Source organism: Chlorocebus sabaeus, chromosome 20, assembly GCF_047675955.1.
Source record: "Chlorocebus sabaeus isolate Y175 chromosome 20, mChlSab1.0.hap1, whole genome shotgun sequence".
Classification (NCBI taxonomy): domain Eukaryota; kingdom Metazoa; phylum Chordata; class Mammalia; order Primates; family Cercopithecidae; genus Chlorocebus; species Chlorocebus sabaeus.
Window position 1 is genome coordinate 57,840,104 of NC_132923.1, and position 27,560 is coordinate 57,867,663.

General features: G+C 35.8%; 1 protein-coding gene across 1 annotated transcript in view; it reads left to right on the forward strand.

Moving 5' to 3' along the window:
• ADGRL4 (adhesion G protein-coupled receptor L4) overlaps positions 1–27,560 on the forward strand; it is a 118,027-nt gene that overhangs the window by 35,806 nt on the left and 54,661 nt on the right. Inside the window, exon 3 of the mRNA XM_007978197.3 lies at positions 24,134–24,286. Coding sequence (XP_007976388.3) covers positions 24,134–24,286 — 153 coding nt within the window. The remainder of the gene's footprint in view (positions 1–24,133; positions 24,287–27,560) is intronic.

Here is a 27,560-nt window from a genome sequence, read left to right on the forward strand (position 1 = left end):
TCCCAGCTACTTGGGAGGCTGAGGCAGGAGAATCACTTGAACCCAGCAGGTGAAAGTTGCAGTGAGCTGAGATCATGCCACTGCCTTCCAGCCTGGGCAATAAGAGCAAAACTCCATCTCAACAACAACAACAACAACAACAAATCCTGCAGTGAACATCATTAATTCCATTTTGAAAATGAGGAAACTAAATTTGAACAAGTCACATAATGTTGTAGGACTTTCTCCATAGTTCAGCTAGGAACCAGGTCTTCGCCACACGGCCATGACATTAGGCTCAAAGATACTTTGAAGGGTGAGAATAATGGAATATAAGGAAACAGGGACTTTCCATCAAACCAGAGTCCTGCTAGTGTGCTTCCTGCCTTGCAGATTGAATCCCAGGTACCACACCCTGGAACAGGAGAGAGAGGCCAGGCCCTCCCCACCTGCAAAGGATGTGTACTTCCCATGGCTCTACCCTAGTGTGCAGGTCATCTGAGGTTATTCCAGGGAGCCCTTCCCACCTAGCTCTCTCATTCCCCTCTCTAAAGAAGTACATCTAACTGCCTTTAGAATAAGGATAAAAATGAGGACAAAGACCGATCTTAACTGCTTCCTGCTGTCAGGGGGTGCTGTTTGGGGAAAGTGACAGTCAAGAGTTTCCTCAGAGGCCTATCTAAGGGTTCCCAGCAGAAGGGGCCATTGTCCGAAGCTCCAGTCACATGATTGCATGACCGTTTGGAGTCTGATGCCCTGAAGGCAAGAAGAGATAAACAGGGTTATTAGAAAACATTTATCAAAATGGAACAAGGGGAGGGGTAAGGATGGCTCAGAATTCCCGAGGTCTTTTACCAGTTTGCACAGGGAGAGGGAGACCAAAAGCCCGACTGGTAAAAAAAAAACCTTTATCCTTTTGTCAACATGTTGGCCTTCTGGATTCCCTTCCCCTGAGCCCAATCCTATGCCAACCAGTTTGTGGCTTGGGAAATTAACTTTTCCCAGTTTGGAGGATGCATCTAAGGGGAGTGTCCCATAGTACTGAGACACAATTACCTACCCGTGAAGAGAGGACAGAGAAGGAGAAAGGAAAAAACAAAGGTAGCTTTTCAAAGGAGTCCCAGGGGTTCAGGGTGCATTCAAAAGCAGTACAGACTGAAGATTAATGCCTATCCGTCTAGAAAGAGGGGAGCAGGCATCCCTGGTTTCCTTCTCTTCCTAGCAGATAGCTGGGGTACATGAAGGAGAGAGGGAAGAGCATCCTTTTTCCCTCTTCTGTCCTTGCATTCCTGAGTCCTGGTGACCTTGGCACATGCTGGCATGGGTGCCAAAGTCGCTTGCACCCATGACACAGGGAGGGCCTAGAGAATAGGAATTATCCACTCTCACCCATGTCTCTATCCCACCTACTATCAGTAGTCTTGAAGTTCCCTAGACCTCATTTATGCTGTAGATACTAGCATGACCTTTATCCATGAAATGGTAGACTTGGCTTCATTGGCAGGGATTAGCCATGCTTACCTGCGCTCTTCCTTTTAACCTCTGTTGTCATCTTCATCTGGATCCTTTAGATCCAGTTTTCCTTCCTAGGGTTTTGACCCAAAACTTAGAATTGAGTTTTGGACAAAAATGTGTCTTGCAGGAAGAGTTGCATGGACTCCTTAACATAAGCCAACTACTAAGGTGAAAATGTGGAACTAAGTCCTCCTCCAACAAGGAAAAGAAAAGATGTCTTGTGACACACCCAGATAACTGGTGGCTACAGTTATGCTTGCTAGGATTTGGGTGCATGGTGCTTGGCTGTGGTTAGCTCCCTTGGTTTTACTTTCCCAAAGAAGGAAACCTCCAAGTGGTGAGCATTCTATTTATTCCTATCACCTGGCAGGATTTGCAGGATAATTACTCAGAACTAGAGTATTGATCCAGATTTTTACATTGCCCATCCCTCTTGTTCTTTCTGAACTGCAGCTGGAAGTTGCTGGTTGGTTCACAGGAACAAGCAGTGTTACTTTAAAATGTAGGTGAAAACTTAAAAACAATTAATGACAAATGTGTGATAAGTTTTGAAACATAATTTCTCTCTCTCCAGTCCTCATTTTTGTCAAAAAAAAAAATTAAAAACCCACAAATAATCATCGGATTGAGTGGTTTGTAAAACAGATTTTAGTCTTACACTTGTCCTGATTATTTGAATGAAGTGCAGCAAGAATAACTATTTCCACATGGCTTTTGGATTGTCTTTGATGGAACTCTGTTCCACAAGGAATCTCAAATAAGACTTTTTAAAGCCAAGCCCAGCCATCAGTTTGTATCCTCAAATATCTGTGAGTTTGGTGATCCTCTTAAGGTCCCAAGATAAACTTGGAGCTCCTAGACCTGTTAGAAAGTGATATTCTTTACTGACCACCAGCCAGGAACCCTGTATAGGGACTGTCTAAGCAAGAGTATGAGGCCAGTTTCTCCCCAGGGGGCTTTTATCAGCTCTGCAAGTTCAGTTTGGCCCCTTAAAGGGAAACATATCCTTCCAGTCAAAGCCTTGGTAAAACAACCAGTTTCTACAATTATGTCCTGTTGCAAAAGTAAAATGAATTCTTATTGCACTGATGCAAATTACGATATTACCATAAGTTAAGAATACTCACAGATAGTTTCCAAATTCTGAAGAAGCCAGGGAGAGAGATAGACAAATATGCTCCAAATTTTGTTCACAGGAATATACCTTACTCAATTATTAAATGCTGTAAATAGTTCAAAATAAATCCCGTTGGCTGAAAAACAAAACAAACATCAGCAATATTCCAATCAAAAGTCAAAAAGATGTCTTCAGCTTTCTGAGTTCAGTTGATTTAATTATTGATTGGCTTGGTACCCTTGAACATTTCAGCTCCTCATAAGTCCTATACATTTTTCCTTTATTCCAATATTACAGTCAACAAAGTTATCAGAAACCTGTATTTGAGAGCATCGGTCAAAATTCTATAGCTTATGATAAGCCATCTTTTGAAAAGGATTAAAACCAGATAACAATTGTCTGTGAATAACAAATTTTCATGGTAGTTACAGTTGGATGCAGGGTCTGTCCTGCAGACCCTGACCCAATGACAGATGAATAAAGTACACAGACACAGATATTTTGCCTGTCGGTCCAGCTGATGATCCGGGCCCCTCACAGACACCAATGAAGGTGCTGTAAAGAGTAGCAACCACAGCCCTGTTAAGTCAGTGAAGCTTGCATTTATTCAGTATAGATTAAATGACAAAGGTCTTTGAGTAAACATCACTAGAGGGTAATTGAAGTGGTTGCTGACCTCCCCCACCCCCCCGCCCCAGTAGAGAGCAATTATGCATCCTTGGTTGATCAAAGGTTGGTCTTAGGACTGCATGAGTAAACAAGCTATTTAGATAAACTACTCTACATTCCTTTGTATCTACTTTAAACTATTTAGTTAAGATAAGCATTAGGCTGCCTTCAGCCCAATCTATTACTTGAGCTTATGCAAGCCCTCTGTCCTTCCAAGAAGATTGTGTCTATTTCCATAACTATTTTTAAAATATTTCCCACCAACCTGACTGAACTCCCACAGTTGGAAACACAATTGACAAAAAAGTTTGGTTATCTCTGTGGCTTACAATGACTTCATAACAACTTTAATTATAATTGATAGCATGCAATCAGAAATTAGAATTTTAGAAATCCCATACAGTTTTGGAATATATGTTAGCTTTATCCAGAAAAATATAACCTAAAGAAGATTGAACATCATTTTGGCAATCTCATGTACCTAAACATGTCAAATAGTCTTGTTTACCTTTCTCTTCTGGACACTCCAAGCATCCTCTGGAGCCTCAGAAAAGCCAGGTGTCAAGAAAGACAATTTTGAAACTGAAGTTTGATTTTGGGAAGCCTGTTGAATATGGTAGCAGTTTAAAACACTTGATGTTATGAAACAGAATTCCAGATCACCATAAGTTATTTATTTATTTATTTATTTTTTTGGCAAAATAACTCAAAAATTTTAAAGTAGCAAAAACCTTTTGTAACCTTTTATAAATTTTGCCAAAGAGCAGATTAGTGCCTTAAGAAATCCTTGTTGTGCTTTTATTTCAATGTTTGATTTACAGAAAGACTGTAATACCCTTTTGAATTTAGTCAGTATGTTCACACAGAGAACCTCTTCCACAAGATTAATTTCCACAATCTTTCCGGCACTTGTTTGAAACTTCAGCTTTACCTTATGTGATTGAAAACAATCCTTTAACCCTGAGCAAAAATTTACATTTCTATGTCTTCTTATAACCTTTTACTAAAAACACATTTCACTGTTCTTGCACACTTTGCATGTAAATTTATTCTCAATAGTTTGAATTACACATTATAATCGTAACTCCTGGCAATTTTAACTTTAATATGAAACCTAGTAAGTTGTTTTAATTGTGTGCTAGGTGCAGCCAAGGTTTGACTGCTTCCAACATAACTAAGGGTGTGGTTATTTCCACTTTTACTCAGGTCTCACTAATTGTGAAACTGGCAACTCAGATAGTTCTCAAAACCCCAAACCAGTTTATAGCCTCAGACATTTAGAAAGCCTAGTATCTAACCTGCATAATTTAGTCCACCTGTTTACATTTTCATGGCTTATGCTTTTTACCAAAATTTTTAAAGCTGTTTTTATTTCTCAAAGATTAAAGTGATGTGAACTGAAAGGTACCACAGCTTTTATCTTTCCTTTAAAAAAATTTGATCCAAGTGCTTATCTTCCTTTAGGCCCATTAATTAGACCTCTTATTACAGACATCATGTATACAACACATGCTACACAGAGGCAGGAGAAAACATGATCCCTGTAAGATCCTTCTTCACAATTAAAAACTTACAGAGAATATAAACAGAGATTTTTTTCTTTTTTTTCTTTTTTTTCTTTTTTTTTTTTTTTTTTTTTTTTATCATTTCTAGCCTAGTAAAATGTCTTCTAAATAGGGGGAAAAAAACTAACTTAAAAGTTAACTGCTGACTGACAGAATGGAGAAGAAAAAATAATGCCTGGGGGAAGAACCTCTTATTCTTATTCAAATAGTGCCTCCACCAGGGAGAAAAGCTCAATTACTATCCAATGGAGTTGAAGCTGTTGGCCAGGGAAGGCGAAGATGTAAATGCTTGCATTCCCCAGGCCCAGCTGGAAAGGGAGGGGGAGGGAGTGAGGAGCCCCTGCTCACCTGTCCTTCCAAAATAAAAGAAGGAAAAGACCATGGAATGGCCCCAGACCTCTGGGAACAATGAAGGCGGGGGCACAGTTTCTCCTACCCTCAGAAGACCAAGGATGAAAAGGCTTAGAAGTGACAGTGAGAGGTTTTGAGTCCCCATTTTACTCACCCCTTCTCAAGACCCATGTTGGGCGCCAAAGATGTTCTATTACTTTCTCCTTAGTTCGGCTAAGAGCTAGGTCCTTGTCACATGCTCGTGAGATATTAAGTTCGCAGACACTTTGAAGGTTGAGAATAATGAAATTTATTAGGCAAAAAAAGGAAAAAGGAAAACAGGGACTTTCCACAAACCCAGAGTCCTGCTAGTGTGTTTCCCCCGTCACAGATTGAATCCCAGGTACCACACCCCAGAACAGTAGAGAGAGGCCAGGCTCTTCCCCACTGCAAAGGGCATGAACTTCCCATGGCTCCACCACAGTGTACAGGCCGTCAGAGGTTCTTCCCACCTGGCTATCTCAATAAAATTCAAACTTTACTATTTATGACACTGTAGCTTATGTGTTTTTCCAATCTCATGGTAGCTTTTCCCAACCAAAATTTCAAACAGCTTTTGTTTCTTGTTTTCTTTGTTTTTTTTTTGTTTTTTTTTTTTGGGGGGGGAAGGGTAGTTCTGTCTTATCATCACTGTTAAAGTGAAATAAACCTTACTTTTTCATTGAAGAATAGTTCTTTTGGCAAAACATTCATTTAAGATAATGTAAACTTTGCTTAATATTTTAGAGTGTCAGCTCAGCTGTCAGATTTAAAAGTCAGCTCTGACATTCTCTAATGCTATGTTCTTCATTGAGTGACTTAAGATATCTGTACTTTTAGTATTTTCATCTATAAAATGGGGGCAATGTCATTTTAAAGGTTTCTTTTAATATTTAAATGACAGAGTTAATTTACTGGCCTAGAACATAATAGGTTCTGAATCAATGTTGGCAATTGAATTCTTTTTATAAAAGATTGGTAGAAATGGATACAGGAGGGTTTAACACTTATAATCTCTTGTTATGTCCAGTTATTGGTCTTTGGAGTAGGTTATTTAAAAGAAGATTCTAGGTATACTTTTTGTTGGTAAATTATTTTATTGCTTGCTACAAAATTTGTGGGTTGTGAAATAGGAAAATTTTTTTTCTTTTTTTTAAATTAACACTTGATTGTTTTGGTAACTCCCAGGAAATAACTGTAATGTTAGCATGTTATTCTACGTGATTTCTCTTCTATTAGTCTGCAAAGTTTGTGTACTATAAATAAGCAAGTACAAGGAGTTAATGCTCCAAATATTTTTTTCTATCATAGTTAATATTGAATGATCAGTCAGTTTTTTGCCTAAATTTTATTCTTATAACAAAGTATCATACAAATTAGTTTTATTGGGTCACATTTATGTGATTGCTTTCAAGATTTAAAAATTAAATGACTTTAGCTTGTAAATTTAAAAAAACTCCCAAAATATATATTTGCATTTTACTAGAACTCTGGACTAGATAATTATAAACATCAAAAGGATTTCTATATTTTGAATTTGGTACATTTCTGTTTTAATGATTAAAATCTGAGGGTATTTTAGCTTCACAGTTTTTTTTTATTTAAGACTATTTAGAGTCACTCTCGTTTTTTGCTAAAAACAGTTCTACAGAGCATTAGAAAACTGGATAATTAATATCATCACTTTATAGGTGAGAAAACAAGAGACACAGAATTGAGTGGCTTATTCTTTCTGAAAATAAAATAATTCTGTTGTAAATAAATCCAGAACTAGGGTTTATCTTCCCAATTTAAAGCCTTCATACTTTTCAGTTGTACCAATAAGCAGAGTTGCATTCTGGTTACATATCTTTTCTCTTCCAAAATCTCTAATATGAGTCATTTAGCCAGAACGAAGAAGTCCTCATTTTCAGTAAATGTGCATGGAAAAGTCATCAGGCATAACTAACTACTATCACAGTCATTTTTAAATGGATGTTTGAAAGAAACAACTTTGATACTATAACAGAAAACATTACAGAAGCAGAAAACAGTATTTTATTTGATGAGTTTAACAGTATTTCAACCAATAAATTGGCTGTCATCCTTGCCCAGTGTGAGGATAAGGTGGATAAGGACATGTAGATGCCCTCCTTGGTATGCCAATTTGCAATTACCCCATGACAGAGCACACAGTTGTACTATGATTGATGAAACATTTTAGAAAGAAAGAACTTAAATGAAAGAATTTTATTAGGTTTGGAAATGACATTGCTAACAGTAGTGCTAGGGGAAAATAAACATAAAAACATTTTAAGTAGATAGTAGGAATGCAGCCTAATGTAAGCTGCCTACAATGCCCTTGCTATTTTCACTTACTTTTGCCTCATATATGGGGATGTAAACAACTTAATTCTAAGGTTATTGTGGGACCTTTTCTGCTTTGTACTTTGATCAGAAATAGTGTCTGAAATAAAAATGAGATAACTCTAAGATTTCAGTGCTTGTCATAAAAGGCTGTTATTAAGCATAAACACAGCAACTGCATACTCTGAGCTAGAAAAGCACTAGAGTGATAAATAAATGTACATTTTACAATAATATCAGGGTCACTCTGATCTTGAACATTCATTGAACATTCATTTTCAAGTTGGACAAAAGTTTTTGAATCAGTCTCCTTTGCTCTTAAGTATTCATATCTTAAGTTATATATCAATTTTACCATCCCATATTGGGTCAGATCACTGTTCCAGAAAATAAGGCATCATGTGTTTTTCCAGGTTCTGTACTGTTAGTTAAATCATCTTAACACAGTTCAGTGTACCTAACCAGTGGTATAAGACTGCAAAACTGATGGAGGAAAGCAACTTCTAACTGACCCTTAGGCAATTATTGTAGGACTGGAAGCCTGATACTGATTACACTCAGTGTCATTTTCAATTTAAATAACTATAAATTACTCACATTTTTTGAATATCTACAATCTTTAAATCAATGAACTCATCTAAGAATTGAAGAAATTTCCACAGGTTTATTTCATGCCTAATAAACACTGTTTCTTCACCTGCTTTAATTATTTCTTGGGGCCTTGATTCTTACCATGTATACATTTATTTTCATCTTATTTTATGAAGAAATCATGTAAAATTGTCACAAGACTGATGATGTGAGAGCTACTAGACATAAATGATAAGATAATATTTCTGTAGCATGCTTTAAGATAAAAGCATATTTGTCTTAAAATATAAGCAAATGTCATATTTGATCTGGAGAGTATAAAGCTTAAGAATTCAAGATTTATTTTCCATGGTCCCAAATTAGACTTCAAATATACAAATCCAATTAGATGTTTCCATCTTGCTAAGGAGACTTCAAGAGACAGAGAAAGACAATGTTGACAGTATGCTGGGGGTGACAATACTCCAATCTAGGCAGGATCTCTTCAGCTCCTTTCTGGGCTCAGAGAAGTTTGGGATCAGGTAGGCAAAGCAGACAGGTATCAAAGAAGCAAAGAGGTGTTGGGGCAAAGGGAATGTGGGTTTTTGATTACTTATTATGCATCCATAGCCTCTGTGTTGCAATGTGAGCACCAGGAAGATTTAGATCTATAAAAAAATCCCATGCCAGCCCTTAAACAACTTGTCGATAATAGACGTTTGACATATTCATACCTGGTGAAATCATGAAAGCTTACTCTTGTGTTCACCTCATTGAACAAGAATTTATTGTTCATCTTTTATGTGACAGGTAATTTCCAGCAATTTCTCAAAATACAAGTAACAGTAAATTGTGATCTTTTTTCCTTGAGAATCTCACAGTTTAAAACAGAGGGCATATTTGTGGAGAGTTTCTCAGCTTATAATAAAATATGAAAAGATTTCACACACACAATAGCTTTGCATAGTAAGTTTTCTTAAGAAAAGATGAACTTCCATGAACATTTTTCTCAAGTAGATTGGCAAACTATTTTATACTAATCTGTTTGTTGCTTGTTTAGTTTTGTGTAGCCATAGAATTTAACTATATCCTCACTACTAGTGCATTTTATTTTGCATATTGTGAGATATCTGTCAAATTTGAAAGAATGTTACCTGAAGATGAAAAAATATCAGTGAAGTTAAATTCTGTATTCTTTTCTCTAATCAAATAAAAACTATTTTCCCATATATACATATATATTTTATATATATATAATATATATATAACAGAAGACATGAATGCTATTTCACTACATTTTTAAAGAATAGTTGATGACTTATGGAAAATATCAAAAGAAAAATATGTTATCCTAACATCATCAATATAAAGTTTCAGCTTGGATGGAGAAGACAGGGGAGAGAGGCAAGGAAAGATGTCTTCAATCTGGGTTGGCAGGAGGAAGGGTGAAATCATGATGGAGATAGAAAGAACATGAGAGCCAAAATGCCTGCCATCTTCACAGATAAAGGCATATACAAGTAGGCTAAAACTTACCATGTTTATTGTAGGAGAATATTTGGAGAGGTAAATGGAAATACCTAGTAGCTATTGAGTTAGATTGCAGAGAGAAATCATGGGTGGAGGAAAAAAATGTAGGAGTGTCCTCAGTGGCAGTAGTTGAACACAGAAGGATGAATATGATCACTAAGGAGAAGGACAAAAGACTGCAAACTGAGGCATATTAGGAGCACATTACATATTTATTTAACTATAGCCTGGAAGGCCAGGCCCAGTGGCTCATGACTGTAATCCTAATACTTTGGGAGACCGAGGTGGGTGGATTGCCTGAGGTCAGGAGTTCAAGACCAGCCTGACCAGCATGGTGATACCCTGTCTCTACCAAAAAATACAAAATTATCCAGGCATGAAGGTGCATGCCTGTAACCCCAGCTACTTGGGAGGCTGAAGCAGGAGAATCTTTTGAACCCAGGAGGAGGGGGTTGCAGTGAGCTGAGATCTTGCCATTGCACTCCAGCCTGGGCAACAGGAGCGAAACTCCATCCAAAAAAAAGAATTATAGCCTGGAATCCTGCCCACATTCTGATTCTCAAGCCATGTACCATGTTTTTTTAACAGAGAAGGGAACAAGGGTTCTATATGCTTACCTAGTCACCTGCCTGCAAAGCTGCATTCACCCAGAAAGGGCATCTTTTTCTAAGTCATACAATGGTGCCATATAGGAACATCAGGGTTGCATGTGACCCTGATGTCCTGCTGCAAGACTGTTGTGAAGGCCATTAAAAATATTGTCTGGCACCTGGCATACAGTAGGTCATTATCAAATGGTGTCTTAGAAAGTGAAACTTAGACTAAACAGAATCAAGTGACTTGAGCAGATCGCTTCTTGTTCAAACTGTCTTTCATGACCCATTAGGAGATCATACAGTCAAAGTAGCAGATCATTACCAGCACTTTAAAACATACTGAAGTACTCACGTCTGTAATCCCAGCACTTTCGGAGGCCGAGGTGGGCAGGCTGAGGCAAAGAGACCAAGACCATCCTGGCCAACATGGTGAAACCCCGTCTCTACTAAAAATACAAAAATTAACTGGGTGTGGTGGTGTGTACCTGTAGTCCCAGCTACTCAGGAGGCTGAGGCAAGAGAATTGCTTTCACACCCAGGAGGAGGAGTTTGCAGTGAGCCAAGATAGCACAACTGCACTTCAGCCTGGTGACAGTGAGACACCGTCTAAAAAAAAAAAATACTTAAGTACATAGAGTCATAAAAAAATGGAGCACACACAATAGCTGATGGAAAGATAAATATTTTGATGAAAAAAATTACTCAATTTTATTTATGAATAAATCCATACATGGGTGCATAAAATGAATTTCTTACTATAGATTTGTCTTAGTTCATTTTGATTGCTATAACAAAATACCATAAACTGTATATCTTGTAAACCACAAAAATGCATTGCTCACAGTTGCGGAAGCTGGAATGTCTAAGATTAAAGCACTGGCAGATTCATTGTCTGGTGAGGACCGACTTTTTGGTGCTTTCATGCTGTACCCTTGCAGGGTGGAAGGGGTAAATGAGTTCTCTGGAGTCTCTTTCATTAGCGCACTAATCCCTGGAAAAGTTCCTAATTCCTAAAACCATCACCTTGGGGATTAGGATTTCAACATACAATTTTGGGGGTGGGAAAACACAAACATCAGTCCATTGCAAAATTACTATAAAAAAAAATCGCAAAACGTTAAGAGGCACACATTAAAGTGGAAAAGTTAAAACAACATATCCAATTTCCTCTTAACTCTGTTATTGTCTTATTCACAGTTTGCTTTGTCATGTATATGATCTGAGACATAGGACAATTATGTTAGGTCACTCCATAAGGGTGTCAGAGTTATAATTATTGTTTCAAGAGCAAGGAATCAGATTCATTGTCAAATTTATGATATATTCTAAAGGCCTATGGTTATCAGAAATCTAATTTAAGTATTTGTGTGATAACTTTAGATACTAGATATTTACAACATATATATAATCATAAAGTGCTATGTATACAGGTATGGTTTTAAATTCGGAATAGTTTTCGCAAAATTTAATAGTTTTAGAAAAACCATGATATAAATAAATAGATTTTTTAAAGCCACATTTTTATTTCTGTAAAATGCTTAATACAAGGATATGCCTTTATGCAAGCATTTTTCTTAAAAGATGCAAGAGATACTTTAACTCAGCAATAAGCAATGAGGAATAGGATTCACCTTTGTGTTTTTGGGGATGTTTCACTTCTTAAACTGCGGATATTATCTATTGTTAATGAGTATTCTTCAAAATTTTATTTTGAATGGCTGTACACTTTTAACTTATTCAAAATATTTATATTGGGCATTTAGGCTTTGACTTATTCTATATATTATATTACTTCTGTGAATATTCTTGTATATAACTTTTGACAGATCTCTGAACCTTCGAATTAATACCTATCAAAAAGGTTCATGGGAAAATATATGGCCACCTTTGGGGATCTTGATGTAAAAGTGTCTATCCTTGAGAAAGCAGGATATGTGAATGCTCTGATCATACTGACTCTGGTTTAGTATACTTTTATGGACAGTTTTAGGAAAGTAAAATGTTAAAATAAATGAGTCCAGACCAATAAAATACAAGGAAATACAAACTGAATTTCATTACTTCTATAACGTGTTTGCTATTAAAAAAGAAAACAAGATCATGAGATCAGGCAGTCCACCAGTCCATGCAATATTCTGACATTTTGCCTAGGAGGTAAACACACGCAAAGGTCAGACTGGAGACACGACTAGCTGAAGATGTTAAGGATGATATGAATGTGTTTTTGCTATTTTGGCCCAATGACTGAGTCCAGTTTAGAAACTATTGGCCTGGCAAATGGTGGTATTGAGTGCAGGATGGTGTTGTAACCAATTTGCCTACTTATTAATCACAGCTTAAAAAACTGTAATTTCTAAATACATTTTGACAATTTTGTAGCTGATCATTGGACTTTCATTTTCTATTTTAATTTTAGTTTCTTTATTAGTAAAGATAAATATTTATGTAGAACAATGAGCTATTTCTGATTTCTTCTATGAATTACATAAGGGCATACCTTGGAGATAACTGTAAATTTTGTTCTGACTACTGTCATAAAGCCAGTATCACAATAAACCAAGTCACACACTGACTTCAAAAATGAAGCTGCAGACCCTCGCGGTGAGTATTACAGTCCTTAAAGATGGTGTGTCTGGATTTTGTTCCTTCTGATGTTTGGACGTGTTCAGCGTTTCTTCCTTCCGGTGGGTTTGTGGTCTCCCTGGCTTCAGGAGTGAACCTGCACATCTTCGCAGTGAGTGTTACACCTCTTAAGGTGGCGCGTCTGGAGTCGTTCGTTCCTCCTGTCAGGAGTTGTTCATTCCTCCTGTGGGTTTGTGGTCTCGCTGGCCTCAGGAGTGAAGCTGCAGACCTTCATGGTGAGTGTTACAACTCATAAAGGTGGCATGGATCCAAAGAACAAGCAGCAGCAAGACTTACTGCAAAGAGCAAAAGAAAAAAGTTTCCACAGTCTGGAAGGGGACCAGAGCACGTTGCCACTGCAGGCTAGGGCAGCCTGCTTTTATTCCCTTATCTGACCCCACCCACATCCTGCTGCTTGGTCTGTTTTACAGAGAGCTGATTGGTCTGTTTTACAGAGAACTGATTGGTCCATTTTGACAGAGTGCTGATTGGTGCATTTGCAATCCCCGAGCTAGACACAGAAGGCTACCCAGAAAAGTTCTCCAAGACCCCACTAGATTAGCTAGATACAGAGTACTGATTGGTGCATTTACAAACCTTGAGCTAGATACAGAGTACTGATTGGTGCATTTACAAACCTTGAGCTAGGTACAGAGTACTGATTGGTGCATATACAATCCTCCAGCTAGACACAAAAGTTCTCCAAGTCCCCACCCTACTCAGGAGCCTAGCTGGCTTTGCCTAGTTGATGCCGCTGCAGGGACCCCTGCCTGTCAGTCCCGCCATGCATGCCGGCACTACTCAGCCCTTGGGCGGTTGATGGGACCAGGCCATGGGACCAGGTGCCATGGAGCTGGGGGTGGCACCCATAGGGGAGGCTAGGGCCACGTGGGTGTCCATGGCTGGCGGATCTTGGGCTTGGCGGGCTGCAGGTCCTGAGCCTTGCCCGGTGGGGAGGCGGCTGAGACCCTGCCAGAATTTGAGTGCGGTGCATGAGGGCCAACAGTGCTGGGGGACCTGGCGCACACTCCGTAGCTGCTGGCCTGGGTGCTAAGCCCCTCACTGCCGGGACCGTGGCGCCAGCCAGCTGCTCAAAGTGCGGCTCACGGAGTCCGTGCCCACCCGAACTCACGCTGGCCTGTGAGCGCCACAACGCAGCCCCAGTTCTCGCCCGCGCCTCTCGCTCCACAGCTTCCTGCAAGCAGAGGGAGCAGGCTCTGGCCTTGGCCAGCCCAGAGAGGGGCTCCCATAGTGCAGTGGCTGGCTGAAGGTCTCATCAAGCGTGGCCAGAGTGTACGCCAAGGCCGAGGAGGCACCGAGAGCAAGCAAGGGCTGCTAGCATGTTGTCACTTCTCACTAATGCTATATACTGTTGGATACCAAAGGTAATTCAAAGACATATTAGAATATAATCTGGAAAAAGACTAGAGTCAATTGTTATTATATAGTAAAGAAAGTACAATGTATTTGTGTAAATAAATGCATACACTTTTAGTAAGTTTAGATTAGATAAGTTTTTTCCAAACTATTTTATTACATTGATAATGTGTGTTGAAATTTATGGCATCTTAAAATCAAGGAAACAAGGTCTCATTTATAAGTAAAGCCAGCTGGCAGTGATGAAGGTGTGGAAAAACTCATCAACATAAGAGAGACTTCAGAAACTTTTCTAAGTAAATTAGTGTATTTTGGATATGAAAAAAATAACATTTTAAATCAGAAAAAAATGAATATGGAAAAATAATGAAAAAACTTACTCATTTTAGGAAAATAGATTTCAACTTCACATTTTACAGTGAAGTAAATTGCATATGATTCAGAGATTTTATTATAGGAAAAAAAACAAAAGCAATACAAAAGTATTACTAAACGTTTTTATAATGTTATGAGTGTGAATGTTTTAAAATGTGATAGAAGATCATAAACAAGAAAGGAAAGGAATGCAAGACATGATTACAAAAAGATCTCTGCAGCTTGGGAAGCAAACAAGTAAACAAAACAAATAATGTCACAAATAAAGTTAAAAACAATTTTAAGTTTAATGTTTATATCGTATCAGTGAGAGGCAATAGTTGATAATTTTAAAAGACTCTTGCAAATCTACAAGAAAATTAATAATGCCTAAGCAAAAGACACGAAGAGCCAATTAACAAAAGCAAAAACAAAATATAAATATCATGTAAATATACAAGAGGGTTCTGTCTCAGCAATATTTGAGTACATAATCTCAACATGATTATAGAAATGAGATCTTATACTTTGTCTATCAAATTGAAACTGAATGCAAAGGAATTGAGAAATATGCACATCTTGTACATTACTAAATATCTACAAATTTCCTGAAGGGTAGTTTGGCCATGCTGATCAAAGTTTCATGATTTAGAGTAATACTTATGTTGTTTTTCTTAAGTAGCTTTTACTACATTGAAAAAAGATTTCTCCTATCTGATGAATTTTATTAATTACATTTTTGGTATCCATTGATATAAGCACAAATTTTTTAGTAAGTTGAGTGTATCAGATTCATAAAAAGGAAAATTAAAATATTCAGCTATTATTGCACCTTTGTCTACTTCCCTTTGAATGTCATGTAATTTGTTTCTCTATAGCTTTTAAGCTAAAATGCTGTATTTAAGTTCTATATTTCTAACTACAATTTTTTAATAAACTGAACTTTTAGTGATATAATGTGCTTCTATCTCTTTTAATAACTTTAATCTTAAATTCTACTTTAATATTATGTGCCATCCCTATTTTCTTTGTCTGTTGAAATTTTCAAGGTTGTTTCCATTTAAAATTTAAGTATGTTTATTGTTAACAAAATATAATTGGATTTTGTTTGCAACCTAATCTGACATGCTGTGTCTTATGGGGAAACGCATGTCTTCCTCATTTAGTGTAACAGTTGATATACTTGATTGCTTTTCTTATTCCATCAAAATTGTTTGATGGTAGCTAATTTGTTTTTACTTAGAGTTTTGTTTTTTCTCTTATATTAGATTTTGTAGGCTTACTTCATCTCTTTTTCCCCTGTTTTTTTTAATTCAATGGTGAATTTTCAGTACATTTTTCTTTCCAGATACTTATAATAAATTCCATATTTTTGTCCTTTACTAAAATTCGATAATGAGTCTTCTTTATTCCAGTGTGTTTTACTTGCCCGCTGTGCTCCACTCTCACCCTAACTAAAGTAATATGAACCCTACTAGATGCAGACTATTTATTTATTTTTATTTATTATTTTATTTTTTTTCTGAGACAGAGTTTTGCTCTTGTTGCCCAGGCTGGAGTGCAATGGCATGACCTTGGCTCACTGCAACCTCTGCCTCCCAGGTTCAAGAGATTCTCTTGCCTCAGCCTCCCAAGTAGATGGGATTACAGGCATGTGCCACCATGCCCAGCTGATTTTATATTTTTATTAGAGATGAGATTTCACCATGTTGGCCAGGCTGGTTTCAAACTCCTGACCTCAGGTGATCAGCCTGCCTTGACCTCCCAACGTGCTGGGATTACAGGCTGGAGCGACCTCGCCCGCCTGGTGCAGACTATTTATTAGTTTCTCTTTTCAACATATATCCTATGAGAGTCCTAATTAGCATTTAATTTATGTGTTCATGATCACACAGTCATCATCTATTTGAATTTATTGTATTGCAGGGCTTATTGTCCACCATTTTTACCTCTCCATCTAATCTTTCCCTATATAAAATTTTGTCTCCTGAATTCATTGGTATTTGGTTAGAATACTGTCTTGAATATTTTCTTCACACACACTGCATGAGTGATCTACTCTCTGAATCCATGTATTTCTACAAATGTCTTTCATCGTGTTCAGAGAACAGTTTCTTTAGCAGGTTAGAGAATTATAAAGACACAGGGTCATTTTATCTCAGTGACATACATGTTACTCTATTGTCTTTCAGTGATGTTAGCAAGAATCTGATACTATTCTAATAGTTTTTCTTTTGTGAACTAGCAGCATTTGTTTTGCAACTGAGAACTTGTAAGATTTTTCTACCAATGATTTAATTTTCCCCATCAAATATGCATTACTTCAATGATTAGAAACAAAATTCAATAAAACTAGCTCCTCAAAAACAACTTCATAGCCATCATGTAAGTCCCAGAGATACTATAAGAGCATTACTCATCTTTACTGTACGTTGATTGATAGATACAGTAGAATGATAGTTTTAAAGTCTTTGGTCATTTGAAATAAATGTGTAGAATTTTGTCCTATCCTGCAATGAGCAAGATAAGTGATTTCCAATATGTACAAACATAAGATTGTTTCATTTCCTTTACCTTCTCTACTTATACTTAATTTTGTTTGTTTTCCTAATATGTGTATATTAATAGTTCTGACAAAGAGAACCAAAAAATTGGTAATAATATAAAATGGGAACATTTTCTTAAGTGCTACATTTCCTTCAGAAAATAAGTAAGTGTAAACAGAAACAGAGATTCTTCTCTCCAGGTACTGTTTGTTTGTTTTTTTCCTGGCTTATACATATTTTTCAAAGCCTGACTCATAGTCAAAGGGACATTTTTCCTTCAAAAAGTTTTTGAAATGGACCAGCAGTTTCAAGCACTTTAAAAATTCATTCCCAATGAAGATACTGAAAAATAATAATAAATACCCAGCACAAACATTTTATTCTTGTATAACTCTGCTTTATTTTATCTTTACAATTGTAACACTTTTCATTTGATGAATTTTACATTTCCTTTAATAAATTGAACTTGAGTTCATGGTCAAGGAAATGTGAGTTACATTATGTGCTTTATAATCAACAATGCAAATGTGAGAAGTGTATCTTCAGTATTAGATATCTGTTTTCATCTGCCTTGTTAATCAATAATTCTGCACATGGGAGGATATATATTCTGTCCTGCACTTAAAGATTCCAGTGCAAAAGCAATTTCCCGAGTGGAAGAAAGATGTAATTCTGTATCTTCCTTTTGGTACCTTTCCTTGTCTTATAAAGAGCATGCTTTTCATTTCATGAATTTTACATTTCCTTTAATAAATTGAACTTGAGTTCATGGTCAAGGAAATGTGAGTTTACACTATGAGCTTTATAAGTCTATTAATTGTCCTGACTGATTGAATCCATCCTGGATTCATTGTAGTTCTTTTTTTCTCTCCTTTCTAGTGATCTTTTCTTCCTCCTTATCTCTTTACCTGTATTTTTACCTTGGTATTCACAAAATAAATACAAACCATAGAAAGTTCATAATTGAGAAGGATAATGATGAATTTTTAAAGTCCCTCATAGTACTGATAAGGAAAGAGAATTCCCAGTGCTGTTGAAAACAAATGAGCCCAGTAGCTGCATTAGGGAAAAAGAGGGGGGAAAAAAAGTTTTGTTATGTTACTGTTACTCCACCTTTGAGACAGAGGGCCTGTTTCACAAGGAATCACATAATGGTTATGGTCATTTTAGTGTTCAAATTTACGGAGCAACACCGGCAATCACATCCAGAGGGAAAATGTGTACAGGAGTGATGCTGCTGTTAAGGTTCCATAGATTTCAAGTTGTTATAATCAATTCGAGCCCGGTCAGTAATATCTCAAGTGATAAAAAAAGAGACGATTCTTTTTTCCTTTTGTTTTTCTCCATCTTTGGTCAATACATTAAAAAATGAAATATAAACTAAAATCTTATTAAGATTCTGGAATACCAGTGTCTTATAAAGCAAATAAACTTCTATTCTATTATACAAAGCAGGTAACATAATCATAAGGTTTGTGGTCAAAAATGTTTCATTACTAGGGGCCTCAATATCACTCTTGAATTTGGAGAATTATATGCTCACTCTTTATGTCTTATTAACAAGTACACTTTATGATAAAGTACACTTCACTCTTCAATGCTAAAAAATAACTTGGGCTTTGGAGTCAGACAGTCTTAAGCATAAAATCTGTGTCTACCGGATTCTCTTTCTACGCTAGCATGATTTAACCCATCTGAGCTTTAGTTTCCTCTTAAGTAAAATGAAGACAATATCAATCATTGCATTGTTGCAACAATTAAGTAAAATAAAATGTGCCATTTAACAGAGTGCTTGAAATACATGTTTTCTCTGAAATAATTCTTTCATACTATCGGATATAAATCTTGTTAATCTACTTGTTAATGTAACTCCAAAATTACTAAACAAGTAGCTAACCATCTACAACAGAAACAAAGTGCCTACAAATATTTTGAAAATATATTTTAGACATATGCATCTGTTTATTAGGTTAACTCCCCATGTAGTTTACTGGCAAGTTGGGCTGAATCATGTGGAAACCTAAAGGCTTTTTCTGGTCAATGCTGAAAGCAAAAATACGTGGAGAGGCTTCCTTTGTTGTTTTTCTCTGCCTTCACATCCTACCCTCAATCCTCTGCGCTTTATCACTTGATTGGTAAGAAGCAGCAAATGTAAGGAAGAAGACACGAAGGACAACAAAAAATGGAGGGTGGGAGGCAAAACAAGAGCGCAATAATGCTCATACCTATGCTTGTAAGCTGAGATGGAACATGGGGAGTTAGAAGGAGAGGAAAGGGGTCCATTTAGAGATGAAGCACAAAGAAAAACAGCAGGCTTGCCCCTTTTCTCAGGAGTTGAGAAATACCAAGCTCTTGAATCTGACTCATGCTATGGAAGAGAAGAAGGGAGTCGTGAGCTTTCTCCTACGAATAGACAATTTATGACTGTATAGTTGACTGTGGAACTATTGATACGCCTTCTGAAATGTCCTCAGTTAATTAAGGCACATCAACTTTTTATGGCCAAAAGTGACTCCCCATTTTACCCTGCAAGAATGCTCCTCCTCTGCTTCTCCCTGTTCTGATAAGAGGATCAATTTATCCACCAGATCCCTCCAAGTCAGAACGTGGATTTCATTTTTGCTGCTCCTCTCTCTTCAGCCAACTCAAATATCCATTCAATCTCCAATCCCCATTGATATTTTAAGAGTATTTTATTATGAAAAATTTAAAATATAGAAAAGAAAAATATGATATTAAAAATTTGTATGTAGCCATCACTTGTTTAATCCTACCCTCTTTTCTTTATCTTCTCCAAATCACTGACTCGTAACATCTAAATATGTCTGAAATATTCCCTGCTTCTTTCTCGTTGATTCTGCTTTGATTAGTTCCTCAAGTCTTCTAGTGTTCTACCAGAGCTACTTGGGCCTTAGTTTTCTTTATACTTGAAAATGTGTTTGGAAACTCAAATCCAATCATATTTATCCACTACATAAAATCTGTTGATGGACATCCTTTACCCACTGGATATAATTCCGAATTCTTGGCAAGCGTTTTCTCAGTTTCAGCCATGCCTACCTGCACAGATTCTTGCCCTGAAGCCTCGTGCCCAGTGTCTGACAGTACAATTCTCCTCTAAATTATGCTGTTCCTGCAGGCCTCCAGGCATTTAGGTAAACTTTTTCCTTTGCCTGATTGGATTGTGGGGACCCCTTTTGTTTGTCTAAACTCTTGCTTATACTTCAGTACCTGACTCCAAGCATCACTTCCTTTTCTAATACTTCTCTGTCAATAATCTTTACACTTTGATCTTGCAAATGACCTGAGGAAGCCGTTTTCTTCCAGTTGCCACTATACTGCTAAATACCTCTTTTATTTTTGACACACACTACAATCTAATAATTTGGGTGTTGGTACATCTTCTCCAGTAGCTATGGATACCTTTAAGTTAGGAGCTGTGTGTATGCCTGTGTCTTGCTGTGCTTAACTCAGTGTATCAGAGGTGAACCAGGAAGAATTTTTTCTCAGAGAATACCAAATATTTTTCCTTATTAAAACATTTTGATAACATTTTAAAATATATCTTCAATATAATTGTATTTTAAAGAATTTTTCAAGGGACATCTTAATCTAAGTAGTTATTTTCCAATCCACCAAAATTATACAGTGAGTTACAGGGATTAGGTATTATAACTGGTGAACTGATTTGAACATTAGAAATAAGAGTGCCCAAGAAGCAGACTTTTATTTTTCTATATTATACCCATCCAGAGAAACTTTCTCCTTGAAGATTAATTATTATGAAGTTGGACCCTGGAAAGTTTAAGGTAATTTAAATAATTCATTTTATATATTACTTCACAAAGATAATTTTTTGCCTATCTCCACTATCTTGAGGGAAGAGAGAGGTTACTTTCAGATAAGTGGTATTTTACCGAACAAGATTTGAGTTGGACCATTAGGGAATTTGTCCATATCATATATCCAGCCCAGAAGATAGGGAGATAGATAAGGAAATATTTTTCTTTCCAAATTCTTGATAAGAAAGCAAAGAGGTCAAGCGCTCAAAACCATACAGCAGGAAAAGACACAAACATTAATAGCAACTTTTGTTTTTTTCTACCTGTTAATGTAGTATCCAAGACCAGTAACAATATTTTAGAGTTAAGCAACATATTGGCAAGTTAATCTATTTTTACAAACAGTCAGTTAGGTGATATAAAGTGGTTCATTTTCTTGGACTCCAACCAATACCTCAGATCTCATGAGTTCTTTTTCTCTATATTTTTGCATATCATTTTTGCGGCTATAGCCCACAAGGGATACAATCCTCATCATTCTCTATATTACCAATAACTGATATGAGAGCCAATTTCTTTTAAAGTTTAATATCAACTTCTCCCAGTATGCCATGAATGGAGTCAAATTTAAAGATAAAAATGAAAACTTTTATTTTAATAAAAACTCACTTATATGCTTCTGTGTTAACTTGCCTTTAGAATGTGAACTCTGACAGCAGGGCACAGATCCTGACTTTTTGATTAATTTTTACTTATTTCCCAGTATAGACATATTCACTTTTGGGAACTGGGAAACTCCATAAATATGTGAGTAACTGAATGATTGAATCAAACCTAATATGGTTCAACTATTTTGCTTATTTTCAATTTGTGAGCCACTCTCAGTTAATTTTAAGAAACTACTTTAATTTCTATTTTATGCATACATAGACATATATATCTACTTTCTGAGTATATATAGCCATATAGAGTTGCATCATATATTTATTTATACAAAATAGGTAAATTAATTAAATACATACATGTTAATAAAGTATTTTCTGCATTTTATAGAAGACCATTCACAATTTTTCTTACTTTATTGTCCTATTTCAGCAATTTTTCTCTCTTCCTCCTACCTCCATATGTTGTGCTTTAGGGGCATTTGACAAGTGCCTGGCGAAATGCTAAATCTAAACATGGAGTCTTAAATATGCTTTTAAATTTTTTTTTTAATTTTAAAATTTTTAAGTGAGTATGTACTTACTGGTACCACAAGCTACACAACACCACTTTCTATTGCCTGGTTCTGATGGAATCAAACTTTTACATTACCTGCCTGGCCTATAGAAACTTTTGATAACTCAACCTTCTTTGTTCTTTCATATCTCAAAGTTGTTAGTCTCCAGGAGAGGCTCAAAATTCTTCCCTTGCTGCTCTGCTCTTCTGTCTTCCCAATAATAAATCAGCTCAAATGCTAGGGATTAAAATTTTCAAGGGAACTTGAGATTCCCTCTCAACCTGCCAGGAAGGTATCTATGGTAAAATAAAAAGTGATCTGATGCCACAAAGAAAAAACTCTTAGATATGATGCCTGGGCTCCGTCTGCTCTATTTTTTCTCATCAGTTAAAGATAGTAATATCTACCTTCTAGAGCTTCTATAAAGCATTAAGCTAATTAATATTTATAAAACATTTAGAATATATCTTCAACTTTTAGTGATTACTATATGTGAGCAGTAGCCAGTATATGAATTAAATGTTACACAACTCACCCTTTAAAAAGAAATTAAGCCTGGTTTGAATAAAATGAAAAATAAAGATTCCAGATATTTTTCAAACCTGACTTGTTTTTACAATTCCCCTATGATTTCTCTCTGTGCTCCCCAATTAGGCTCCTTACAATCTTCAGAATATCCCAGTCACTTTTCTGCCTGCACTTTTGTCCAAAATTTTTTATTCCTTTAGTTTCCTTTCTTCGTCTCTTTCTCTCTAATACTTACCTATCCTATATTCTCCAGTTTCAGTCTACCGGTTTTCTAGGGCTGCCATAAAAAATTATGACCAAATTAGTGGCTTAAAATATCAGAAATTTATTCTCTCACAGTTATGGAGGCTAAAAGTCTAAAATCAAGGTGTCAGCAGAACCATGCTGCTTCAAAAACGTAAAAACATCTAGGGAAGAATCCTTCCTTGCCCCCTCTAACTTTTGTGGTTGCCAGCTATCCTTGTCATTCTTTGACTTGCAGTTACATCTTTTAATCTCTGCCTCTGTCTTCACAAAGTCATCTCTTCTGTGTCTCTATGTCCAAATTTCCCTCCTTTTATAAGGATGTCAATCATTGAATTACACACCATAATCAAGTATGACCTTGTTTTTCTTTAATTACATATCCAAAGGGCCTATTTCAAACAATGTCACATTCATAGACACCTTGGGGTTGGGACTTGAGCTATGTTTTTTAACCCACAACAGGGTTTCATATCACTGGAAAATATTCTCCTCCAGACCATTATGATAATCTCTAAGAAGCACATATATTCCAATCAATTTATTTAACAGATAATATAAATTTGCCTTCTGATATTTAAAAAGGGGTTATGAATCTTTGTCTTCTCTGATATATTGTAAGAGTATAAAGGTAAAAACTGTATTATTTACTTTTTAATTTATTGTATTGTATACTTCTGTGGACCAATATAATGCATATAGTTGTAAATAAATGCATTAATGAATACATGAAAAGATTGCATGCTGAGTAATGCAAATTTTTCTGTGGAACAATGGATGAAAATAAATAATACATGATAAGAATATGTCAATTTGTAATTTCTGATTTTTCATTTTTAATTTATGTTGTGCTTTTGATGGATTATGAAGAGTACTATAAATTCAAAATGAGCATATATTTGTTGACATGGTTATAATTAAATTACATATAAAAATTTGAAAGATATTGCCACATAGATTTAATAGTTACATCTAGTGTTTTAAAGTAAGAGACACTATTTTGCTTTGCAAATACAAAGAAGATCTCATATTCTAAACAAGAAGAAGACAAGTGTGGAATACAGATTCTTTAGTACTAAGGTTTGTAGATATAAACATTATATACCTTAAACTATTTAACAGTAAAAATTCCAAAATACTGATGGAAAATAGTCAGAATTTATGTCAATTCTATAAAAATAATCTTTTAAATTGATATGCCGACAGATGATAATGAATGTGGAAATTTAACTCAGTCCTGTGGTGAAAATGCTAATTGCACTAACACAGAAGGAAGTTATTATTGTATGTGTGTACCTGGCTTCAGATCCAGCAGTAACCAAGACAGGTTTATCACTAATGATGGAACCATCTGTATAGGTAAGTTCGGTTATCTAAATTGGAATTTGTACATATCTCTTATTGTTTATTACCCACAGAGGTAAAACATATTCAAACCAAATTCTGCCAGACCTTGATTGCACCCTAGGTGTTAAGTACTTTCAGAAATGTACTTAATGTCTTTATTTCTCCAGTGTTTTAAAGTCTATGGGATATTTATCCAAGGATACAGGAAAAAGGTTTTTTTTTTAATTTTTGGGAGAATAAGTTTGCAAAAATATAAAATAAAAGAGAGAGAAATGTTCATGGAGCCTTGAGATCTAGTATAGTGGCAAACAACAGAATAAATATTTATACTTTAGAATAATTTAATACTTCAAGAAAATTGTCATTTGCATTAAAAGATATTGATGCCTTTGGAAATATGCACCCTGTGATGGGTTCTACATATTTTTCAGACAATCATCATTTATAAAATAATTGTTCTAGTGGTTTTATCTCTGCTTTGATAAAAGTCACACTTCAGATATGCATTAAGTTTTTCTGAACACTATAGTCAGAAAATTATTTATAAAATCATGTAGGGTCAAGAAAACATCCTTTGTAGGAAAAATAATTTCAGTGTAATTTTTAAGTGATTGTTCACTTATTGTGGGTCTAAAGGGAGGACCTAGATGATTTTTTAAAATATCTTTCTGTTGTAATTTGGTCATGCATGCGATTGATCAGATCCTAGAGAATTGGATTCCAGCCTGAGAAAAAATAATTATTTATAAACTTCAACAGATGAATAATTTTCAGAAGCGAATTCTCTGGAGCCAAAGACTTTAACTTTGTAAATAAATTTTAAATCATCTTAAGCATGGTTTCCAAAAAATATTCAACTCATCAATAACTATTATAATTAATTAAGATTGGTAATCTACAAAATTAATAGGTGCGTGGAGGCCCTGAGAATGTAATCATGTAGCCAAGGTTAGACATGGGAATAGAATTCAGGAACCTACGTGCAACATAGAGAAGGCTAATATGCTGCTTCTAAATGATATAGCTAGATAAAAGAGATAGATATTCAAGTTAATCTCGATCACACTAAAGCCTTTGATTAGTGTCCTAGTGAGACCTTTTTTTTTTTTTTTTTTGACACAGAGTCTCGCTCTGTCACCCAGGCTGGAGTACAGTGGTGGGATCTTGGCTCACTGCAACCTCTGCCTCCCAGGTTCAAGCAGTTGTCCTTCCTCGGCCTCCCGAGTAGCTGGGACTACAGGTGCATGCTGCCACACCTGGATAATTTTTTGTTTTTTAGTAGAAACAGGGTTGTACTGTGTTGCCCAGGCTGGTCTCAAACTCCTGAGCTCAGGCAGTCTGCCCGTGTCGTTCTCTCAAAGTGCTAGGATGGTAAGCTATGAGACAATGTTCAAAAAATGTATATGTGAAATGTCTGTATTAAAGAAATTATCCAGTCTCATGTACCCACGCTTCACAACATTTACTCTGCTATGTAAAAAAAGGAGGATTTTATTTTCCTCATTTTATTGCCAATGAAGTGAAGGGCTACTCTAGATTCACACATTTTGGATAAAGGTAAGGTCTAAAAACTCTTTGTTATTTCCATGGAATACTTAAATGTGTAGCAGACCATTTAAATATCTCTTTGATCTGAATCATCCAGATACACTGGATCAAACTTTGCAAGGGTATAAAATATTTAAACATATGAGAAAATAATGCTATTACTGTTGAATGGTAAATTTACCTTTAGTGTTTCTACAGAAAAGTTTTATTGCAATATAGCATAATAACATACTCAGGAAATAGGAATCAATGAGATTCTGCCCAGAAAACTTACAGTACTTCACCGTTTGTTCTTCTCAAGCCTATATTATTGCTATAGTCTTAGAATGTCATATAATGTGCTTTTTACCTTTAGTAGTTCAGTTCTAATATGTAGCCCTGCAAACTTTAGTGGAAATGTTCCAGTCAGTGAGGAAGTCTAACTTGTAACAACTTAATCACTGTAATTTAATAGAATTTTAACTTTGCTCTCCATTCCCTAATGTCTCTTGTTTGTAGAATACATCTGTCTTTTTATCTGATCATGTTTACTTTTAATAATTCTCAACTCACAAAGGGTTATATTTCTCTGTTCATGTTCCTTGAAGTAGAGAATTTCTGCACTAGAAAACACTGAATCATAGATACAGAGAAAACACAAACACACAAAGATGACTGAATGGCAACGTTTTATGGGGGTAGTATATTTGTAATTGAAGACTCTTTCTCTTGATACTCAATTTCTATTGCGGTAAGGTGGAATGGGCCTAAGTTTGTGCTAATTCCCTTTTTAGCTATTTTAAGTAGTCGGTAAATGCACTAACCTTATTAAAGCCTAATGCCCAATATTGAGCCCTTCTGTTTCTACCTGTTTTGTTTGATGGATTATTCAGTGAAAAACTCATTCTCTAGAAAAATGTTATTTCTCATCAATTTTTGTTGTCCTTAAGGATTAAGCTTTTTTGAGAAGCAGTGTAGCTATTTCATTTTATTTCAGTTCTGCAGTAATTTTTGTTGCACAATATCATAATCTTCAGGGAATCTGAACAGAGAAACATAAATCTATTTCCTTTTGCATTAGTATATCACCTTACAGTATATTGCTTCTGATTTGAAATTTTAGCTTATCCTTAAATTTGACATTTCTGGTAATTATAGTCATTAAAATCTCTATGAATAAAAAATGGAAGACTTTGATATAGGGCAAGACATGACTCAAGCAAAATTCTTTACCTTTAGTCCATATTCAAATACTGTTTTCCACACATAAGGTCATTTTGCTGCAGAAGGCGCTGGGTGAGATTTAGCACTGCACATATTTCTCCTCCCCTTGGAATCACAGTAAAACGGAACTTTAGAAGTCCAGCTCCTGAGAAACCTAGTTACACACCAGAATTTCACAAATGGGAAAGTTGGGACATCCAATAGTAAAGTTAATCTGCTGAAACCAAATTAATAGAAGCCATGAATTCCTTCAATTTCACCATGTCTTTTACAGCATTGTTTACTGCTTGTCATGTCCTACTGCCTGGAGTACTCTCTGATAATTGTAGATTTTTTTTTCTAGCTTTGAATAATATTAAATTTTGTCTTTGAAAATTATTTACTATAATTGAACATTTTATCTTTCTTTGGCAGTCTGTGAGTTACACATTAGAAAACTCTATTATTGATCATAATAAGAATCATAACCATCATCTGATCATGTTTTGAAAGAAGATTATGATAAAATGTTGCTGGATTGGCTAATTATACACAT